Source organism: Orcinus orca, chromosome 7, assembly GCF_937001465.1.
Source record: "Orcinus orca chromosome 7, mOrcOrc1.1, whole genome shotgun sequence".
In the NCBI taxonomy this organism is placed as follows: Eukaryota; Metazoa; Chordata; class Mammalia; order Artiodactyla; family Delphinidae; genus Orcinus; species Orcinus orca.
Genome location: NC_064565.1, coordinates 90,178,658 through 90,200,551, shown reverse-complemented (window position 1 = coordinate 90,200,551; position 21,894 = coordinate 90,178,658). Strand labels below are relative to the sequence as shown.

Here is a 21,894-nt window from a genome sequence, read left to right as displayed (position 1 = left end):
CAGACACATGCCAAAAAGGGCGACTGGTAGTCAATTTGGTTTCTTTGGTTCCCACGTTTACTATGTGCTAAAAACTAGGCTAGACTAGATGAAAAGGACAGGGGATACTTGAGTGCCTGGTGGAAGACCCACAGCCTTGCCCATCAGGTCTGAAAATTAAGGTCTCCTCCTAATTCCAAAAGGGATGGGGTCTGCTTAATATGGGTCCAGGCCTGAGATGAGCCAGCACCAGGAGCAGCCTTGGCAACTGGCCCTCCCCCATGTACACGTTACAGATGGATCATGGAAAAAAGCCAATAATCATTTTAGATGATCACGATCACATAGTCATCAGAGAAGGTCCAACAAGCTAATCCACGTGGTGCCTGCCGCCCACGGTGATTCTGCCAAAGAGCTACCAAGCCATTAGGTAACAAGATAACTACCAGAAATGACCCCAGGCCTTCTCGAATGGGCACTGAGGAGAAATATTCAACCACAACCACTGGTTCCAACCTGGGTGGGTGGGGCTTTGAGGGAGGCTTTTTAAAGGACCACATGTTATATGCACATGGTCTTGAGAATTACAGTAAGGATTTTTGTACTTGATATGATAGGCAATGGGCGTTTGTACATGGGAGTCTAATGACTGATCTATCCTCATTTGCTCCTTCACAAAGACCAGGAGATACTAGACCAGCCATAATCTTTGGAGCGCTCACCCTCAATTCTGACCACAGCGTGCCACGACTCAACTGGCTCCCTACTCCTTGGTCCAACTAGGACCCTTTGCTCCAGGCTTTATACTTAACATAGGAAGTTTCTTAACATTGGAAAGAGGACTGGTTTACCTCTTACTGGAACCACAAATTGCCAAAGTAAAGTAAAAAGTAAAGCCTGTAAAGTGTTGGGAAGAAGGGGGGGATTGGCATATCTTATTGTAGTTAGCAGGGTACTCTGCAGTGGTCTGAATTTTAAGATGTGAGGAAACATCTTTCAATTCCTTCGATTAATACTTGAGATTTAGATCTTATTCAGGCTCCATCTATGAGCAGTAAAGAAGCATACATTTTAAAAGAGAGGAAGGATATGGCTAGATATCTCCCTGCAGGGAGAATTCATTCTTTAAATAGCAGCCTGGCTGATCTCTTAAAGAATAAATGTTTAGCGGCTTCTCTGTGTAAAATACCTCCATGTCTGCCTTTTACACGTAGACAAAATCCAATCTCCTTACTAGGACGGAGGAGGCTGTATCATTAGACACAAGTCCTTTGTGACTCTGGCTCATGCCACTCTCTGTCCTCGTTACCAAACTCCAATCCTGTGGCATCATTTGCCTCAGGCTTCATTAACACTTGCTGTTCTTTCTGCCTGAAACCCTCTGCCCCCAGGTCTTCCTGTGGCTGGTTCACCACTGTGACTTGAGTCTCGGTGCCTCAGACACGCTTCCCAGTCCTGTCTCCCTATCATGTTATTCTATTCTATTTTTTACATAGTTCTGTCACTACTTGATTTTATTTGTTCATTTATCTGTTTACAGGAATGGAAGCTTCACAAGAGCAGGGACCTCACTGGCTGTTGACAGACCTAGCACACTGCCTGGCACATGGTAGACACTCAATAATGTGACCGTAGAAGCAGAGGGAAGCGGGGTCTGAGAGAGAAGCCACGTGACAATGAAGGTAGAGACTGGACAGACATACTTTGAAGATGGAGCAAGGAGCCATCAGCCAGGGTTGCAGGCAGCTAAGTAAAACGCAAGGAAATGGATTGTCCCCTAGAGCCTGCAGAAGGAATCAGCTGAGCTGATTTGACTTCATCCCAATAAAACTGATTTCAGAATTGTGGCCTCCAGAACTGTACAAGAATACATTTGTGCTGTTGTGATCATTTGTTATAGCAGCAATAGGAAACTAATACACATCATGAATAAATGGAATTGATGGGTCCTAAATAAAAGTATTTAGGCATGCCCTATTTTCTTTCAGAGCCTGGGATGGTGTATCAAGGTTAAGCTTTTCTACAATGTTGGAATATAAGTAATGAAACCAACCCCACACCCTATGGCTCGTAAAGAGAAAAGTAAGCCAAATTCTGGAAGCTTTCATACTGTGTGCCGTGAACAGATCGAAAACATGTTTACTGTGGAACGCAGGAGAAGGAACCTAAATAAATGTCTTCAAATGTCAAACATAACAATTATACTGGAGACATTACTGTGGGCACAACACCTATACAAACTGGTCCTGGCAGCTGACATCTGTAACACAAGAAACAACTCCCCAGGAGGAGAGCTGTGGATTTAAAACAGATGACGTCAGGCCTTTCCTAAACGAAGATATCTTCTTATCATCTCCCCCAAATACATCAGACAGCACACATTTTCTTCTGCATTTTTAAAAAAGCAAAACTCGAAAATGAGCAGCAATCTTTTATCCCCCCTCTTAGAAAATCTACAGTGACCTGTTTGCAAATAATACCGTGGAAGCATCCCAGAAGAGGCTCTTGGTTCATTAAAATAATCAGCATATTCCAATATGCATTCGTCTCTGAAATAATAATAATTCAGTTTCAATAAATTAATTATGGACTTAATGAGTGAAATTTACATTTCTATTTCTGCCTTAAGATCTTCGTGGGAGGGAGCATCCTCACCCATACAGCTCCACTGAAGCAAGGCCTTTTTCTGAGTAGACCAGCAGAGGCTGATGGATCCCCTAACACTGCTGTTTCAGAAATGGAGAAGCAGGATGTCTGGAGAAGCAGCCAGAAAGCCTGGGCTTGAAACCAAGCTCTGCCACTAGCTAGTTTTGTGCCCATGGGCAAAAGGGGAGAATAAAAGGCCTTTTGTCACCCTAGTTTGCTTCTTCAGTTTTTCAAAACTGTAACAAAAGTTCAATTTGCTCTACCTTTTTTGATTATGGGTCTAGCATATAGACCCATATACAAATAAATAGTGTATAATCCACCTATCAACAGAAATATTTTGGCAAATACCTTCCAGACTACTAAAATTGTTATTGTTCACAGTTAAAATATTTAAAGAAATTTTGTATTTTTCTGCAGACTAGGTCTTCAGTAATATAAACTTATAACCCATAGTTATCTGGCTGACTCAATGAACTGCTATTTCCCCAGAAAGTTTTGCCCTAGACTTTTCAACTGTCTTTTTTTGCAGCTTTAGGGAAAGAAACTATAATAGAAAGTACCCTGACTGCTCAGAAATTCCCTAAGATTTCAAATAAAATTTTTTCCACAGTCTTAAATTCCCCTCTAGTTAGCTAAAATATCATATATTATTGATGGGATTAAGAATTTAAAGTTTTAAAAGTCTCTTTCAATTTTCTACACAGTTAAGTTGTACTTTATAATTGATTTTAATGATTTCATTGTAAGTATCTAGATATACCGGCTGATAAAGAAGGTCTGTTCTACTGTCCCAGCCGTAACACAATTTTTTCATGGCTGCCTTCTCTGTGATCATATAGCATTTTTATATCGCAGTACAGTATTTATCACAGTTCAGCTTTACTGTAATTAGTTGTGTATTGGTCTCTCACCTCTCTCTTAATCATGAACTTGTTGAGGGTACTGACTAGGTTGTGGTGCTATTTCCCCTAAGTGCCTAGCTGCTCAATTAATGTTTGCTGAATTATAGAAGCAGTCAGTCCAAAAATAATTAAAAAGTCAAAAGTGAATCAGAGCAGAAAGTATCTACCCAAATCTTCTAAGTGGAAAAATTTCCTATGACTTCAATTTAACTTCAGATTCAAAGGCCTAATTGTTTATCTCGAGAAAAAAGATCTAGGGATGTAAAATAGATTGTTAGTTCTTCAGATGATCGAAAATATTAAAAGTCATCAATATACAAATCTCTCTTACATGTTTTTAGGACTCAAATTGGGACCTGTTCAACTGAAATGACCAACTAAAGGTGACCTTTCATATGAGAAATGTGAAAAATAAAAAAAGAGAGAAGGAGAAAAAAGAAAATGAAGAGAAGACGGTAAGGATTAGCAATAGTTTAGCCAAATGAGTACTGCGGGTTAGAAAGAAACATGCTTGTTAGATCTTAAAATGCACAGGAAGTAGGTGGGACTCACAAAGAGGGCCTCAATGGAGGGCCCCACGAGAAGGCTAGCCTCTAGTATACATCCTGTGTGAATGGTACCTAGGACTGTTAAACACAGAACAGATTCAGAAACATTTCTGCACTTCCATAAAAGGCAAAGGGGGCTGGCTTGATCTTCTAAGGAAGGTTCCAGCATATGGGGATCAGGCTGGAAGGCTACGAAGAAGAGGTGCAGAGATGCACTTGATAAACTCTGTATGGGATGGAACATGCCACCTTTCAAATATAAGATGACATGCTCCAGGGTGCTCTCAGTCATTCTCCCTGACAATAAGAGTTCACTTGTTCTCTTAGCCTGAAGGTCTCTGTCCAAGAGAATACACTTTTAGATGTTCACCTGGGATTGGAGGTACAGTTTTGGGCTACTTATAAGAATTGCAAATTGCTTGATGATAAAGATTCCCTCTTGATCCTTTTAAAAAATTAATCTCTGGGGGCTTCCCTGGTGGCGCAGTGCTTGAGAGTCCGCCTGCCTATGCAGGGGACATGGGTTCGTGCCCCGGTCCAGGAAGATCCCACATGCCGCAGAGCGGCTGGGCCCATGAGCCATGGCCGCTGAGCCTGTGCGTCCGGAGCCTGTGCTCCGCAACGGGAGAGGCCACAACAGTGAGAGGCCCGCGTACCACACACACACAAAAAATTAACCTCTGAGTCCTTAGACCCTATTACAGTACTTGGACAATGATGGGTGCTTAACTGAGATATTTAATACATCAATGGTTCATAAAGAGGTGTAGTTTTTATAATATTAACCTTATTAGCACATTGCCTTAACTATTGAGCCAACCAGCTGTCTGCACTGAACAAAATTAATGAACCTCCCTGTGTGGTGTGCTCACCTGCAGGCTCAGGCCCTCAGCAGCATTTCAGGGATGAAGTGTGGAGGTGAGACTGTTACTTTTCCCAGAAGGTGTTCCATTCCCTCGACCGACATGTTTCTCATTTTCTTTTCAACACCTGCCCCTGCATCCAAGTAGCCCTCCTGCCCTCTTCATGGCTATCCTTTTATTCAGTACATAAACTGATGCTGTGCAATAATTCATTTAAACCTGAAAACTGCTACTTTTCCAATCTGCCAAGGAATGATTAGTAAATGCTCAAGACAGGGCTGAGAGGAACACCACCCTAGTGGGGCACTATGAAACCTGTATACGAGTTACCTGTCTATGTAACTGTCAATCACACACACACACACAATTATAGATGTTCCCACAGACAGGAAACATCTTAGCTCAGCTAGCTAAGCTCTCTTAATACCAGAAAGATGCCCTCAGATACCACAAAGGAATAAAATAAAACGTAAGCCCTTCTGAGCTAGTCTATGCCCAACACTGTTTCTCATATTCCTTTAGATGAAAAAATTCCTTTCTTATGTTATCTGATTATAAAGCAACGTAAAAATGAATGTGTAAATAGAATCATAAACATGTCTACACAGTTTTGTATGTTTTCAAATGCTCCAGAAAAGTTGTAAAACCGTACTACCCATTTTATTTTTAATTTGTGATATTTGGAGATCTTCCTCAATTTCCCCTCTTTAGTTGGCATGCTGTTAGTAAAATGTGTTCCTCTTTTCTGGTCCGAAGCAAAACCTCTAAGTATATCTTCAGTGACTTAAATTTCCATCTTGGTTCACACACCATATTGGTTTATTATGTAACTTTAAAAAAAAAATTTTCTTTGAACTTAAGCAGAGCCAAGCTTATGTAAGCTACAGTAGTGTGAACCACTACTGGTAATTGATATCTGCAGGAGGTTATTTCAGATTGATCAATGAAGGGTGCACGACTAGCTTGAGTCCATTTATTTCCTCTGAATAGTTTTCACTTGATGATATGAATTGGTCATGGATATGAGGCATTCACTTTTACCTTAAGTCACATACATATTTGAGGCAGGGAATATTTTAGCATAATGTCAGTTTTCTTGGCACTGAATTTTTGTTCGCTGGTAAAAAGAATTAGGCTTCTTCAAGAATTGACAGTCCATTTCTTAACACTTTGTAACATGTTCTGGTTTCATTTAATACGTTTCTTTGTCAGGCCTTACTTGTCCATCCTTTGAAATTGGCGAGGTAAATGCGTGATTATTGGGAATAGGATTGATTGATAAAAACTAGAAAAATTACTACAGCTAGTTTTTAATCTGCTGTGTAAAAAAAATATAGGAGCATATTCAATTTGGGTTTAATAATGTCCAAAGCAGCCAACTGTAATACTGAACCATTTGTTAAAACTATGATCTTGTTTTTTCCAAAGTGGAATATTTAATAGTCATTGCAGAATTTTTTTTTAATATGCATTTATGTGACTGTTACAAAATGCAGCTCTGAAATTTAAAAGTCCAACTAGTAAATTATCCTCTTTTGGCTTTCTTATTACATCCACTATAACAAGATTAAAAACATATGAATTATACTGCATTTTCCTGACTCGGTGATTTTCTTTCTTAAACTAAGTCAACCCACTAAAATATCCTTTGATGCTCGTTCAGCTAAAACTTTATATTTTTGCAAAGACACATTATGTGATTTGAAAATATCTTTAAGTGCCTGGAATATCTGAATTGGAAATGTGCCACCTTTTACATCTTCACACTAATAGAATTTTTAATTAGTTGTTGATACTGTCAATAATCGAGTTCACTATTTTTTTTTAAATGATTTGTCTAAGCAACTCCTTTTCCACTCATATGTTTTTCTTTATTTTTTAAAACTGGTGCTTACTATTATAATCAAAATAATTTTTAAACAGAGCACTGTTGTTTCAAAAATAGGCAAGAACTTTAGGCAAAATATTTGAATACATGTTATTGTTTTTCCCATGCATTACTAGAAGTTTATCCATTTTTAAAATTACATAAATAACTTATTTTAAATCTGATATTATTTTATACTTTTAAGTTAACCAGGACTCTACTAAATATCTTCTCTTTACTGAGACGTAAGGAAACGAAACAAGCAGAAGTTATAATCTATGCCTCAAGAGAATTAGGATCTAGGCAAGAAGCAAAGACATGAAACTGCAGGAGAGTGTATAATAAGGAATTATCTTATAAGACAAAGACTCTAATTTAATGGTAATGTGGACTCCTAATTGCAGACTAGGATTTTAGTAATATTGCCTCCCTGAGAGAGTAGCTATATGGCATCTGGTATATTACAAATGGCTGTCGCTATTTTTCCTGATTCTCCATTTCCATCACAGTTTTTATGCTTGCCCCCTGAAATATAATCTGCACTGTGAATTCTGATTGAATCATCTCAACATGCAGCACAAAAAAAAGATCCTCCTTTGACGGAGAATAAGCCAAGGACAGTGTGTCTCATCTATACAATCAGATTCAGTTTTCCCTGTAAAGGCAAATTTTTCCTTTTAAAAGGTTGAAATGAAAAAAAAAGTTCAACTGGTTAAATTTAAGCCAATGGAAGAGAATGGGGGCAAAAGCCCACTTAAAAAAATAAAAAAAACCTCTTTAGGCCCATAACATTTCCATTTGTTTGTGAAATGGATGAATTTCATTCTCTTTAAGGTCTTGTCTCTCAGGATCTGGTTTGGTGCCAGGGAAACAGGTGACGATAGTCCTGATGGGCTGGTCACTATGTGTCAATGACCATCTTCACTGTTCTACTACCAGTTACAAATGATCTCATGCTTCTGGATACCATTTCATAGCCCAGGGGAAAGACTTATTTTTCTAAACTCTATAGCTTTGTCCACCATTGATATAGCCTATTCTGCCTCTTGATTCCATTCTAGCAATTATTCCCTGGAAAAATAAAATTAGAATCAGTGTAGCTTTACATTTCTTCCTTCATTCATTCATCCATTATTCAACAACTGTGTACTAAGTACCTACTCTGTGAAACGTAATGTGTTAGATGCTGAGAGAAACAGAAATATAATTATGATGTGGTCCTCGCCTTAAGGAAATTACAAGCTAGTAATGGAGAGAAGGCATGTTTGTAATCACAGACATCTACAATTCAATGCAGCAAAATAACAACAGTAATAACAATGTGTATCTATCCTGTGCCAAGCACTGCTCTAGATGCTTTAAGCATTTCATCTTATGTAAATTTCACAGGAACTCCGAAGGCTAGGTATTATTTCTCCTTCCAAAAAATTTTCCAAATGAGTGAGCTGAGGCTCAGAAGGTTTCAGCAAAGTGTGCACAATCGCACAGCTGGTGCACAGAAGTCAGGCTTCAAATCCAACACTATTAGATATTAATGCTCATTCTCTTCCAAATAAACACAGTCTCTAAGAAAGAAAGGTAAGTTCGCCATTTATTGAACATCTCTATGCCTGGCACTATTCTGAATGTTTCACTTCAGTGTCTCAATTAGTCCCCACAACAATATTATGATGTTACGATGGTTATCTACCCCTTTTGTAGTTAAAGAAAATGAAGCTTAGGGAAATTAAGTAACTTGACCCAAGTGACTTAGTGGAAGAATTTTCTTCCAACTTAGGTAGTTTGGGAAGGTATAATGGAAGAAGGGGGGTTTCAATGAATTTTCATTGATTCGGACCAACTGAGGCAGGAGGAGGGTGTTCCAGGCAAAGGAAATGGTATTAGGAATGGCACAGAGATTGGAAAGTGCTATAGTAGTTTCAAACCGAGTGACCATTCCAGGTTGGCTAAGTACACGGGTCACATTGGGCAGGAGTGGAAATTATGATAAGAAAGCTAGGCTATAGTCAGGTACATTAGGCCAAGGAGTTTGGACTGTACACAGCAGACGAGAGCCATTGAAAGTTCGGAGAGAGGAATGACTTTGATCAAAGCTATTATTACTGATCCATTCTTCTCCACCCTGCTATACTTAGCAATCTCTGCTTCAAGAAATCATGATTTCACAAATTATTATTTATTTGTTAAGTTCATCCAAGAACATGAATACTCACAGCTTCCATCTAAACAGCCAATTGTTACTATTGTTAAACAAACAAAAAAAATCCCTTTTAAGTGACCTCTAGAAAAGCAGACTTTTGTGCCATAGCCCAAACCACTTCAACCTTCTTAACTTTCAATACTAAAAATCAAACAAAGGGCACAGAGCAGAAGGTGGCTGGAGTATGGGCCTGGGAAAGGGGTCAGGTTCCCTTGGCCATCAATCTGAAGTCAATTCAGATGCACTGCAAAGTCATTAAGTAATTAAACTACAGAGCAAGGACAGGTGGGTGGGAGACAGCAAACAGGGAAGAAAAGGACACTTTCATTCCCTTTCCACCAAAGACTGAATTTGAAATATCAGCAGACCAGAGTTATCCTTCTTTAATGTAATATATTTAACAGAAATGCAAATGTGAGATGTCGTGAATTTAATGACTGTGGTTACAAGTGTTTTCTGCAATCACATACCGCATGAACTTGAGAGGCTGGCAGTCACCCATGCTATTTGTACCCCTCCTCCCTGAATTTGCTTCCATGGCTGTCAAACACTGGTTGCAGCCAGCACTCCAAACGCCCCTGCCCGGCTACCGTGCTGCCATCTTGGGCCTAGCTCACTGTGCTTGAGGAGCAACTTCCAACTGGTGATCAATAAGAAACGAGAAGAAGCTTCTTGCATGGGAGTATCTGGCATGACTCCCGGCTGGGCAAAGTCTGTGTTCAAGTTGGCCTTCTTCATCATGACCGTATCCAACTCAGCAATTTTCACAGATGGTGTGTCTCAGAGCATTCTGGGCTCCCAAATGATACTAAACGGATTACCTGGGGTCTTTAATCCCCAGAGCTGGCCAGAAAATAACCCTGAGCACCTAGAGTGAACCAGGTGCTTGTTTCATAAATAAAACTTTTCACAAAAGTCTGAAGGCTAGACGTCTCATATAACAGATGAGAACACAGAGGTCTGGGGCAGTTTAGTAGCTTGACAGTGTGCTCATGCAGAATCAAGTCTTTAATACGGGTCTGACCTACTCCTGGGTTTTGCAATCTTTCTGCTTGGCCACATGCCTCCCCCTGGGCCACCACCCAGGCCAGTTGGCCCTAAACATAGCTATAAGCAACACCTGGGAAATAGTTTTAAAATAAGTATCCTCGGGCCCAATCGCAGATGTACTGAATATCCATAGCATATTTCTATCTCTATCTATACCTGTATCTATTTAATCTAATTATCTATTTATCCCAAACAGGGCTTGTCAACCTTGGCATGTGTCAACTGACATTTTGGGCTGGGTAATTCTTTCTTGTAGGGGGTTGTCCTCTGCATTGTGGGATGGTGAGAAACATCCTTGCTCTCTACCTACTAGGTTAAAGGAGCACCTCTCCCTTAGTGTGACAGCTAAAATGTCTTTAGACATTGTCAAATGCCCTTTGGGGGGAAAACCACTCCTAGTTGAAAACCACTAATCTAAAAAACTGCCAAGGCAATTTGGAAAAAGCATATTCAAAGTTTGGTGTTTATAAATCACGTGTCTAGGTTAGAATTTCTATATAAAGAATATGAGGGGAAAACAAAGCAGATCTGGAAAACAACAGGTTGAGTATCCTTTCAACTTGCAGATTTTGCCAACCTCTAGGAACAGTAACTAATCTTGGCCTCCTGAGTGGGTGTATAGTCATGGAAGTTTTCTAAAGCAGGATACAACACAGCATATGTCCAAATGAGAAATGAAGATGAGATACTTTAGAAATTCTAGAAAATATTATTTGATTTATAGAAGTTTGATTTGTCCACATTTTTAGAGCACTTTTAGCAAATTAAGTTTATTTGTACACTGCCCGGCTCCAAACTAGTCCACAGTAAATATTCTGGATTCTCTTTAACCTTTATTTACTGAAATTTTCGTCTTTGAAGGAACTTAGTTAAAAAGCATTTTATCCAAATAAAATGTTAGGCCTTAAAGAATTATTATTGCCATTTCATTTCATGGTAATAAAAAGAGGGATACATCCTCAAAAGTTGTTTATCCAAAGGTATGAAAACAATTGATAAGATGGGTACTGGACTCTCATTTCTAAGTTCTAGTCACCAAAGTCCTTCTACCTAGTTACAGCCACCCAAAGCTTTCACAGAAAATGTTCTCAAATTGTGCCTCTGCCATCCGTGACCTCACGGAACCAAATAGATCTGTTATCTGACCGGCAACAAATCCAGCGAATTACCAAAGTTTGGTGATTATATTGAATATATTTTTTTGTGTGTATATTAAAATGAAATATGCAGATCAACAGAATTTAGAAATTCTTTCCAAGTTTTTCTCAGGTTAGATATTCTGAACATTTCTGTGGGATCACTGTAGGTAGTTTAGTAAATTCCTTTTTCGAATGTATTTCAGAATGTAATTGTAGCACTACAATTGAGTACAATAATATAATATGTCACTCTAGGGTATTGGAATATAAGAGTATTCTTTTAAAACGCTTTTTTAAAGAGCTGGTGTACTTTGATCTTAGAAGTTTGTCTAAATGACTGCTGGAAAGCATGCCAATCAAATGATTCATTTTATGTATTAATCCAGCTCGGCTGACAAGTAGTTGCTAATACAGCACTTCTAACATTGACTCAAGTCGCATAAAAGGATTTTGGCTCATAAAAAATGCTGGCATGGCATGAGGACGTAGGTGTTCCCATCTCTTGTCTCTAGGAATATAGGCATGTGCCAAATTTTGCTGGTGACCACAAGCATTTCTGGGAAGATAGGTGTTATGAAGAGCAAAAAAATGTACAGCTATTAAAACTACCTGCATCCCCCTGTATTTCACACCCTCATTTCTCTAAATAAGAGATACACCTTGGAAGAGGGGTGGTGGGTGTGTGGCCACTATACCCTGTGTTTGTGCTAGCTCGTGCTGACCCTTTCTCTCTCTCTCTCTCTCTCTCTCTGTTTTTAATTCTTATTCAAGGGAAAAAGGCTACCCTTACCCTAATACAAGCATCAATAGTAATTACTGGGATACGGCAAATCTCTTTTCATTTACTGAGATGGTTAGCACTATCAAAGACAGAAATCTGGTAGCTTCTTTCTGTAAGCATAAAATGAGAACGTGACCTTGTCCTGAGAAATGCCGTCTAGTAATATTTTTCATAACTTCCATGCAGTGATGATCTAATAAGAATCTAAAAGTAATTAACTGGATCTCTTTTAGCCAACCAAAGCCTTATTCATTTTTATCAGGATTCTAAGGGAGCCATAAATTGGGGCATTTTGAAAAACTGGGATCTAATCCAGTCCATGATCTGATCAGGGTTCAGTGGTAATAATAAATTGGGACTATTATAACTGGGAATCATTCCAACATTTTATTTTGCCCATACCACAGGACCTAGCAAATTCTACTGCAAAAGACAGGGATATTGAGAGAGGAGTAAAACCATGCTGAATTAATCATTTGTATGTAATCATGCCAAAACATGGGTGTTTTCAACAGTTTAAATAGTGCCAAAGTTTAAGTTCAATAAATAATTAATTATAGAGATTCTCTTGGCAAATAAGAAATCAACCTTCTGGTTCCTTTAATAAAATATGCACTCTTTTTAGGATATAATAATGACAAAATCCTATCATTTGTTGCTCTATGTATTTAGGGGTGTAATACTTATGTAGGTTACAGCATAAAATACTAATTCAGAATATACTTTCCTTTTCTTTCTTAGAATACAATAAGCATCTTCATTTTTCAGTGTGCACAAATGTTGGATAAACTCTAGCCTTATTCTGGTTCTCATTTCAATTTCCAGTAACATAAAAATCTCCCATAATTAAATAAAATGCTGAGAGGTTGGGAATAGATTTTCACCCACTTGTATTCTCAAACTCTAAATGGTTTCTGAATGTTTTTATATCTCTGAGATGCATTTCGTTTATGTGGGGAACTTGCAGCTGCATAATTAAATCTTGGTTTGCCAAATATCAAAAACACATGTATTGATTTAAACTAAGGGAACAGGCCACAAGCAGCTCAGCTGATAAGGCAAGGGAGAAGCCTCCGCAGTTCTTGGAAGGCTTCCTAAAGGAAAGAAAACTAAGAACCTTGAGTGCAGACACTGAAACCGATTAACTTGCCTAAATCTTAGCTTCACTCTCACTTAGGCATTCCGTTCAGGCCAGTTGTTGAAAACAAGAGCCATATGTTTTCATACTTCTCAATGCTGAAGCTAGAGAGGTTACCACTTTCCGCCCTCAACTCCTCATTGATCCTAAGATTCTAATAAGATCTACAAAAACAATGTTTCATTAACACAGTAAATGAGCTCCCTTGCAAAATAAACTCTGATATGGTATAAGAGTAATAGAAGATCTTAGAGTGCAAACTCATATGTTATTAAACTCCCCCCCCAATTTTAGTAAGAAGTTTCATTTTTTAAAATTTAATTCAGAATCAGTAATACGGGACTTTAATGGAAGACAGCCTTTGGTCAATGGAGATTTTCTCCCTCAGTGCAATAATCTTAAATAAACGAGGGGAACATATTTATCTTTAACCAATCTCCACCTGACTTTTGAGCAGGTATTAACAATACAAGTACAACATGCATATTGTTAGGTACTTTATAGGTCCTAGAATCTGGTTAATTTCACACTTTGCAGAAGGTTACAATTTTAAAGTCTTAATACTAAACAACAGCAATAAAAGTACATGGTTTACTGACTTGTTAAGACCATACCTTGCTTTTAGCTCACCATACTAATTTACATAATCTGAATATTTGGAAAATGCTAATTTAATTTAGCTTGATAAAGAATTCTAGGAGAAATAATCTTTGAACATAATATTGGATTCATCCTTCTAGCAATGGATATAAGCATTTGGAACTAATGTTTGATTATGGCCAGTTTCACTGGAGCGTGAACAAAATGATGAGTTTATTTAAAACAGAGCTTCACTGCCATGGACTGTTTGACTTGTTTTAGGAGGGGACACATGATCAGCTCAGGAAATCAAATATGAGACTAAGAAAATCCTAACACGCAATTATGAGCAAGAAACTTGGGCTTATACATTCAGATAATAATAGTGCATATGCTACCATGAATCAATGCCACAGCCAGTTCAAGAAAGGCCACTCTAACGAGTTTAAAGTAAATGCCTCTATACTCAGATATTCATATATTTCTCAGACCCTAAGATCTGGGAGAGACCACAGCGATCATCTAAGGACACATGCAGCATTAATGGCACACAAGATGATTTCTGACGGTATGTGGCTCGATGAATTTAATTATATTAATTTACATGGTTTTGCATTATATAACTTTTTATTTAATTGAAGGTATATAGATATAAATAAACCAATGAAGATAATATATCAGTGACTGAAGTTTATGAAACTGATGCTAGTCCGATCCTTTCCTGTTGCACTCATCCTTTCTCAGTGTAATCATCAGCTTCTTATTAGACATTTCCAGTGTCAATACACTCACCACCGCATGAGACACTCGAATTTGTCAGGATGCTTTCCCCTCAATCAAGCTGAAGGCTACCTCTCTTTTTTTTTTTTTTTTTTTTTGGCGGTACGCGGGTCTCTCACTGTTGTGGCCTCTCCTGCTGCGGAGCACAGGCTCCGGACGCGCAGGCCCAGCGGCCATGGCTCACGGGCTCAGCCGCTCCGCGGCATGTGGGATCTTCCCGGACCGGGGCACGAAGCCGTGTCCCCTGCATCGGCAGGCGGACTCTCAACCACTGCGCCACCAGGGAAGTCCAAGGCTACCTCTCTTAAAATAATTCCTTTTTAGAATCTTCAAGAAAATAAATGAATGGATGAATAAGGAGAGAGAGAGAATGGAAAGCGAATGGATGCTATAAAATACGTCTAATTCCTCTTCTACGTAATGTTCTTTAATCATGTGACATCAACCAAGTCTTAACTCTGCAGGCTATGCATTCCCAGGTCCTTCCATATTTTTCAGGAGACATGGATTCAGTGCTGCCATTTTCTGTGTGTGAGACAGGCTTAGGGTATTTCAGGTGTGATCTGAGCAGTATAAAATAGAAATTATTGTTTCTTCCTTCACTTTTGCACATGAACTTCTGTAGCCTAGGACTGGATTAAGTTTCTGGCAGGCACATCCCCATGTTGACTCATGCTAAGCTTACCCTCAACTAAAACCATCAGGCAAATTTTTCATGTATTTGGTATTAAGTCAAACCTTCCACATCCTGTGCTTGTACAGTTCCTTCTGGGACCTAAAAGCAAGACTTTACATTTATTCCTATTAAGTTCCTTTATGTTTGATTCAGTCCATTGTTCCAGATGATTCTGTCATCAGACACACTGTCAACCCCTGCAGCTTCTTGGAATTCAAAATCGGATCAATGGGCACCATCACTGATGCCAATGCTCACCAGGCCAGCATTAAAAATAAATTTTTGAGGAAAACTTTTTTCTTGCAAGCCTACATGGATGGAATATTCATTAGCAATCTTTGCGTACAGTTTCTCAATTAGCTAATAATCCTTCTAGGGTTACAAGATCTGGTGTATATCTCTCTGCAACGGCCACAGGATATCATGAGAAAATACAATTCTAATGTCCAAGAGGTAGTACCCCTACTCTTTGTGAAGTCCATAGATTAGAACAGGGATTTTCAGTCTCCACACCATTGACAGTTTGAGTTGGATAACTCATTGTTTGAGGACGGGGACTGTCTTATGCACTGTAGGATGTGTAGCCATATCCCTGGTCTCTACCCAGTACACAGTGGTGGCAACTCACTCCCCACACCCCCTCCAAAGCTCTGACAAACAAAAATGTCTCCAGATATAGCTACATGTTCCTTGGGGAGCAAATTTCCATCCTCCATGCCTCCCCCCACCCCCCGAAGAACTAAGAATCTCTGTTCTAGACTCTGCATTCCTCCAATCTAATCTAATAACTCAATCCACCAGTTGTGGCTTTTTTGACCTTTCCATAGCTATAGCTATGAATAAAATATTCATATATATCACCAAAACAATTCCCTATCTGGAGTTAGATACATAGGCAAAGTAAAACAAGATATGTAAATCATAAGAAAAATAATGAGAGGAATGATATAACCCTAAAATTTAGAGTTGAGGTTAGATTAACCCTCGAGTAAAACAGTTACAAGGAATTGACATTCAAATTATATGATTTAAGAGGTAATTATAAGGACTTTTGTATTTGGATGCTCATCAAGGTATTATTTGGAACAGTGAAAAATGGAAATAGACTATACATTTGAAGACAACAGAAGATAAATGAATTATGATATATTGATCTCACAGAATATTAGTCACCAAAATGACATAATTTCAAAACATCAATGACATGGGGAAATGCTCACAATATAATGGGAATTCTGTGAAAACAGTAAGTATATGCAGTATGAATACCAAGTTTTCAAACAAAAAAAATATAGTAAAAATATCATAAAAATATGAATAGTGGTTATGGAATTATGGTAGAATTATTCATGATTTTAATCATCTTCTTTACATTTTTTATGTTTCCAAACATTTCTTAATAAACTTATCATCTTTGTAAGTTTTGTGCACATGAGGGGATGGGGTGGGGAAAGATCCATATTCCCTTAGGTGAGGGAGCATTGGCAAGCGTTCCTCTTTTGTTTGTAAAAAGTGTGCAGGTAAGGTAGGCTGCTTCAGAGAGGGCATATAAGAAAGATGGCGATGTTTTTATACTGGGTTATTCAATCCTCCTGGGAAAAAAATCCGTACATCATTTTTCATAGAATGAGGAGAGTTTAATCTTATGTTCCAGCTAAATCTTGTCCCTCAAACTCAGTGATTCTCAGACTGCTGAAGAGTCACTTTGGGTGTAACTATTAAGCACAGATTCCTGAACTCTAACTTCCAAGATTCGGATTCTGCCAGTCCGGTGTGGCACTCAGGAATTTTCACTTTTTAACAAGCTCCCCAAGTCATTCATTCTGATGCAGGTGGCCCATGGGCCATATTGAGAAACATAGCTATCTATAAGAAGTCATGTGTTTTGATTTGGATGAGTTTTTTTTTTTTTTGCCTCTATTTTTGATAACTTCTTCCTGGTTATACACTAAATAGAATTGGTACGGACCCTCAGCGATGTGTCAGTGAACTGGCTCTTTGAAAAAAACAAACCCAATTTACCATCACCTGCCAGTTTCTGTGGTGTAAATACGCCCACCATGACCAATCTCAAGCTACCAACGGTTTAGCAACCAGCTCACAGAATTCTTGAAAGCTTAATAATCATCTTTCATAAATTGGTGCAAGCTGGTTTCAGTGATATACAGTATATATTATATTTAAGTGCTTTAAACTCTTTGAAAAAGGAATATGTTAATGAAAAACTATTATATCTATGACAACTAGGATGAAGCAAGTAAGCAACCGGATGGCTTGAATCATCTTTAGGTAACAAATTCTAAATGTATTAGAACAAAAGACAACTTTGTGAACTTGTATACACTATTTCCTATTTTATTCTATTTTTTTTCTTCCTGTGGCCAGGCCATGAAGAGTGATACATTTGCTGAGTTCTTTAAGAGTTGTGAATTGTTTCCAATGGATGATAGAGAGCCAAGAAATGGGACTGCAGGCTTGGGAGCAATGTCAAATGTTCAGCCTTCACTCCACCCTCTATGGTCTGCAGTCCCTGAGCTGTTGAAATATCCTTGGCCATTAATTCTATAGCACCCAACCATAACATCAACTTCTCCCACTCTTTCCCCTTGTACATGATTGAGACAATGTTGTCTCTAGGAAACCCATATCAGATGTGTTTTATGTGTTCACGTGCAGGAAGTGGCCTAAGTGGAGGCTAATAGTATAGTTCTTTCAATATTTTGACCAAACGTATTTTAAGAAAATTGGTCCTGAAGCCCATATAACCAGCTGAGGTGAGTTTACAGTTCTGCTTTTAAGAACAAAGCTCCTCAGGCACCTGCTTCCTAAAGGCAAAACCAGAAAGGAAATGAACTCTTGCTTAAAGACAACCCACCTTATTTTCTGAGTTATCAATTTTCTAGCTGGCACAGAGTTCCCTAGCTACCAGCAGGAAACCCCCCGACCCCAAGCAAGTGTTGAGCTGCAAAAAATGTGAAGTCTGCATTCTAGCAAATAGCTCAGTTTCCTGAAGATGAGGCAAGAATGTGGTACCTCAGAAAGTGAAGTTAGGGGAGCAGTAAAGACCTACGGCATGGTCTCACCGCACAGATGTCTTTGCCAATAGATGCATTTAAATCTTAGCCTGAATTACATTGTACATTACAAGATTACTGAATCTGGGGCTATGATGGAGAATTCATCTTTCTTCTCTTTGGGGCAACTCTGACAGGTGAATAGTCAACGACAATGGAAAGCACTTGATTTCTTTTTTTCTGCTCCACTGACCCTGGAACTGAGCTTATCAACCTCTCAAAAACAAGAAAGGACTAAATAGGGTTTTTTTCTTGCAATTGATAAAGTCAGCCTTCTCAATGGGAATAGACCACAAGATAGGGGTCAAAGCTTAACAGTTAGATACGCTTAGCCTGCTCTGTGCCAGAAAATGCAATGAATAAGAAGTATGATTTTCCTAATACACATGCTAGAATATTAAAATAAGTTCAAGAACTGAATTTTTAGAAACGACAAGAACTATTATTACTAATAAGCAAGGAAAAATTTGCACAAATCTGACTTCATACATGATCAAGTCAGCATCAAATACTTAAAATTATGTAATAATTTCAGTCTTTCTCCAGGCTTCATTTGGTTGTGAAGGCAAAGAATTGTCAGGAGAAATATGAATATTCACTTACATGTTTCAAAATCAGACATTTATACATCTACTTGGGATAAATGCCAGAGTTAACATCAAAGATATGTGAAGGACCTCTTGTCCTAATGGAACATTAAGCTCCTCAAATAGAAGAATTCAGCCCTTGCAAACTGTCATTATTTCAGTAAATGAAACCGGCCCTTTAACAGATGGGCAACACACTTTGCAAATTGCTGATGGCCTAATAAAAGGCACTGGCTTTTTAAAAATGAAGGGCATGTACTTCTCAAATTACAGTACCTAAATGGGCTTAGCAGAATAAAATTAAGAAGGTATACAACAGCTTGACAAAAATTAGGAACAGACTATGGAAATTTGATAGCTCTAAACATCAATATCCAGATGACCTTTTTATTAAAAAAAAACCTCGGAAAACAAAAAACTCCTTATTTAAACCATAGGGAACATATGCATTGATATAGTCAAAACTGGGGGTAGCACATCATGGAATTATAAGTACCAATATAATAAAAACATGAAGTCGATTTCTTCTCAAAATATCATAAAAATTCCCTAAAAAGCAGATTCCATTTATATCAGGTATCTCTCCTTTTGTATCAGTCAACCTTTATGCTTCTTAAAATAAGATTTCTCCAGTTGACTGATGATATAACCAAGTTAACACAGACCATGCATGAAAATAAAATAAGAGGCCCAGCATTTCTACTCACCTCTCACGTTCTTCTTTCATTTTTTCCAGCTCCTCTTCTCTCAGGCCACCATGCTTCAGAGGACCTTTCTGCTCAGCCTTTCCACCCTTGTCATCTTTCTTCTTTCCAAATCTAGTGAAACATGGAGAAGATGATTGTTAATGATAATTACGCTCTTTTCGTGGTTAGTTGAAGATATTTATGAGATGAATTCATTAAATTCTTTATTCTAAGCAATACAAGATCATTTCACATAAAATGGAATTAAAATAAGATGCTGAGATCAGAAAAATAATACAGTTACTGAAGTCCCCTCCTTTTCCTCTCTTCCTTCTTTCCTTCCTTCTATTGACTGTGCAGTCTGCACAAAATCATGTGATTAAAGACTAAAAATTTCAAACCATTAATTCAGTAGAGATTGAAGAACTGAAAGGTTGTTGTTCCCATATAGCTAAACACTGACCGACCTCCTAAATAGGCCTCCAGAGCTCCAGGTGGCATTGACATTGAAGATTAAACTCATGGGATTACATAGTGAGAGTGCTGCAAGGGACTTTACCGAACACCTAGTTCAACATTCTCATCTTAAAATGGAGAATCAAAAGCTCTGAGAGCCCCTGGGTCTTGACCAAGACCACCCAACAAGTTCAGGGCAGGACTGGGATTAGAACATGGGTCACCTCCTACATTGCACATTTTCCTTCAGGCCATATGCACTCTCCCATGTAGCTGCAGGCTTCCCAAATCAGCCCAAGGTCAGCGTGCTAAAAGCCCTCCCCGGTGCTTGGCATAAGTGTGGTTAACTGGGCACAGTGGTGATTTTATTTTTTTCCTCCAGCTTTAATGAGATATAATTGGCACATGAACACTGTGTAAATTTAAGGTGTAGAATGTATTGATTTGATACATTTATAAATTAGAAAAGAATCACCACCATAGTATTAGCTACCATGTCCATCCTGCCATGAAGTTACCATTTCTTTTTTGTGGTGATAACATTTAAGATCAACTCTAAGCAACATTCAAGTGCATGATACAGTGTTATCAGCTATAACCATCATGCTGTACATTAGATTCCCAAACTTATTAATATTATACCTGGAAGTCTGTACCCTTTGACCAACATTTCCCATTTCCCTACCTCCCAACCCCTGATAACCACCACTTTACTTATTTCTCTGAGTTTGTCTTTTTTAGATTCCACATATAAGTGACATCGTACAGTTATTTGTCTTTCTCTGTCTGACTTATTTCACTTAGCAGAATGCCGTCAAGGTTCATCCAGTTGTCACAAATGGCACAATTTCCTTCTTTGTCATGGCTGAATAATATTCCATTGTGTACATATACCACATCTTCTTTATCCATCCATCTTGATGGACACTTAGATTGTTTCCATATCTTGGCTATCATGAATAATGTTGCAATGAACTTAGAAGTACAGATATTTCTGCGAGATCCTAATTTCAACTCCTTGGGATATACACCTGAAAGTGGGATTGCTGGGTTATATGATAGTTCTAGTTTTAATTTTTTGAGGAACCTCCACATTTTTTTCCATAGTGGCTGTACCAATTTGCATTCCAAACAATAGTACGCTAGGGTTCCCTGCAATTATGATACTTTAAAAGAACATTGTGTTTCCTTAGCACTTTTGGGAAAATGAAACTGCACATTTGAAATGAAAAAAAAAAAAGCAGCAATTAATTATTGGTAGAACATATTCTTAAATGATAGGCATTTTTACCAATAGATATTTTCTTTGGAAGCAATCTCCCATAGTCTTGGTATTAACATACATGAAAAAATAAAATGACTGATGCTCTGCTGATAACTAGGGATAAAAGTCACTCAATCATGCATAGTCTTCAGTTAAGGTAAAGACTCTTCTTAAATCTAAGGAAATCCCTTGTGTCCCTTGTTTCTTATTAGATAGCTACAAATTTAAGTAAGTGTGCGTGTGTGTTTATACCTTTAGCTTACTCATTCTATCTATGATTCTTTGTATGTATCTATGTATCCATCCATCCTTCCATCTACCCAACCTGAGGACATTTTTCAAATTACACATGTGCTGTTGACTGCCCCCTTCCCCTGCTCCCATCCCTCTCCCCTAGCCTCCCAACACACAGTGACTCAGAATCTCCTCACACGAGGACCTGAATTATAAACTTGTAAGAAATTCCCATCTTCATCAGAATTTCATAAAAATGGGTACATATATGTCTCTTTCTGGATTGCATTTCAACCCAAAGTGGAGATTATTGGCCAAGTGGCAGCTCTGAGTATCACACGTGGAAGATGGCGCTGCTAACATCCATAGTCTTGGTGTTAGCCTAGTACGGAGTGCATCCTGCTTTCCTCAGAAGCCTCTCCCAGCCTTGACTCTTCTGCAT

General features: G+C 38.4%; 1 protein-coding gene across 1 annotated transcript in view; it reads right to left on the bottom strand.

The window, feature by feature from the left end:
• The window catches only part of PARD3B (par-3 family cell polarity regulator beta), a 1,037,324-nt gene that overhangs the window by 213,955 nt on the left and 801,475 nt on the right, over positions 1 to 21,894 (bottom strand). Inside the window, exon 19 of the mRNA XM_012532519.3 lies at positions 19,520 to 19,630. Coding sequence (XP_012387973.1) covers positions 19,520 to 19,630 — 111 coding nt within the window. The remainder of the gene's footprint in view (positions 1 to 19,519; positions 19,631 to 21,894) is intronic.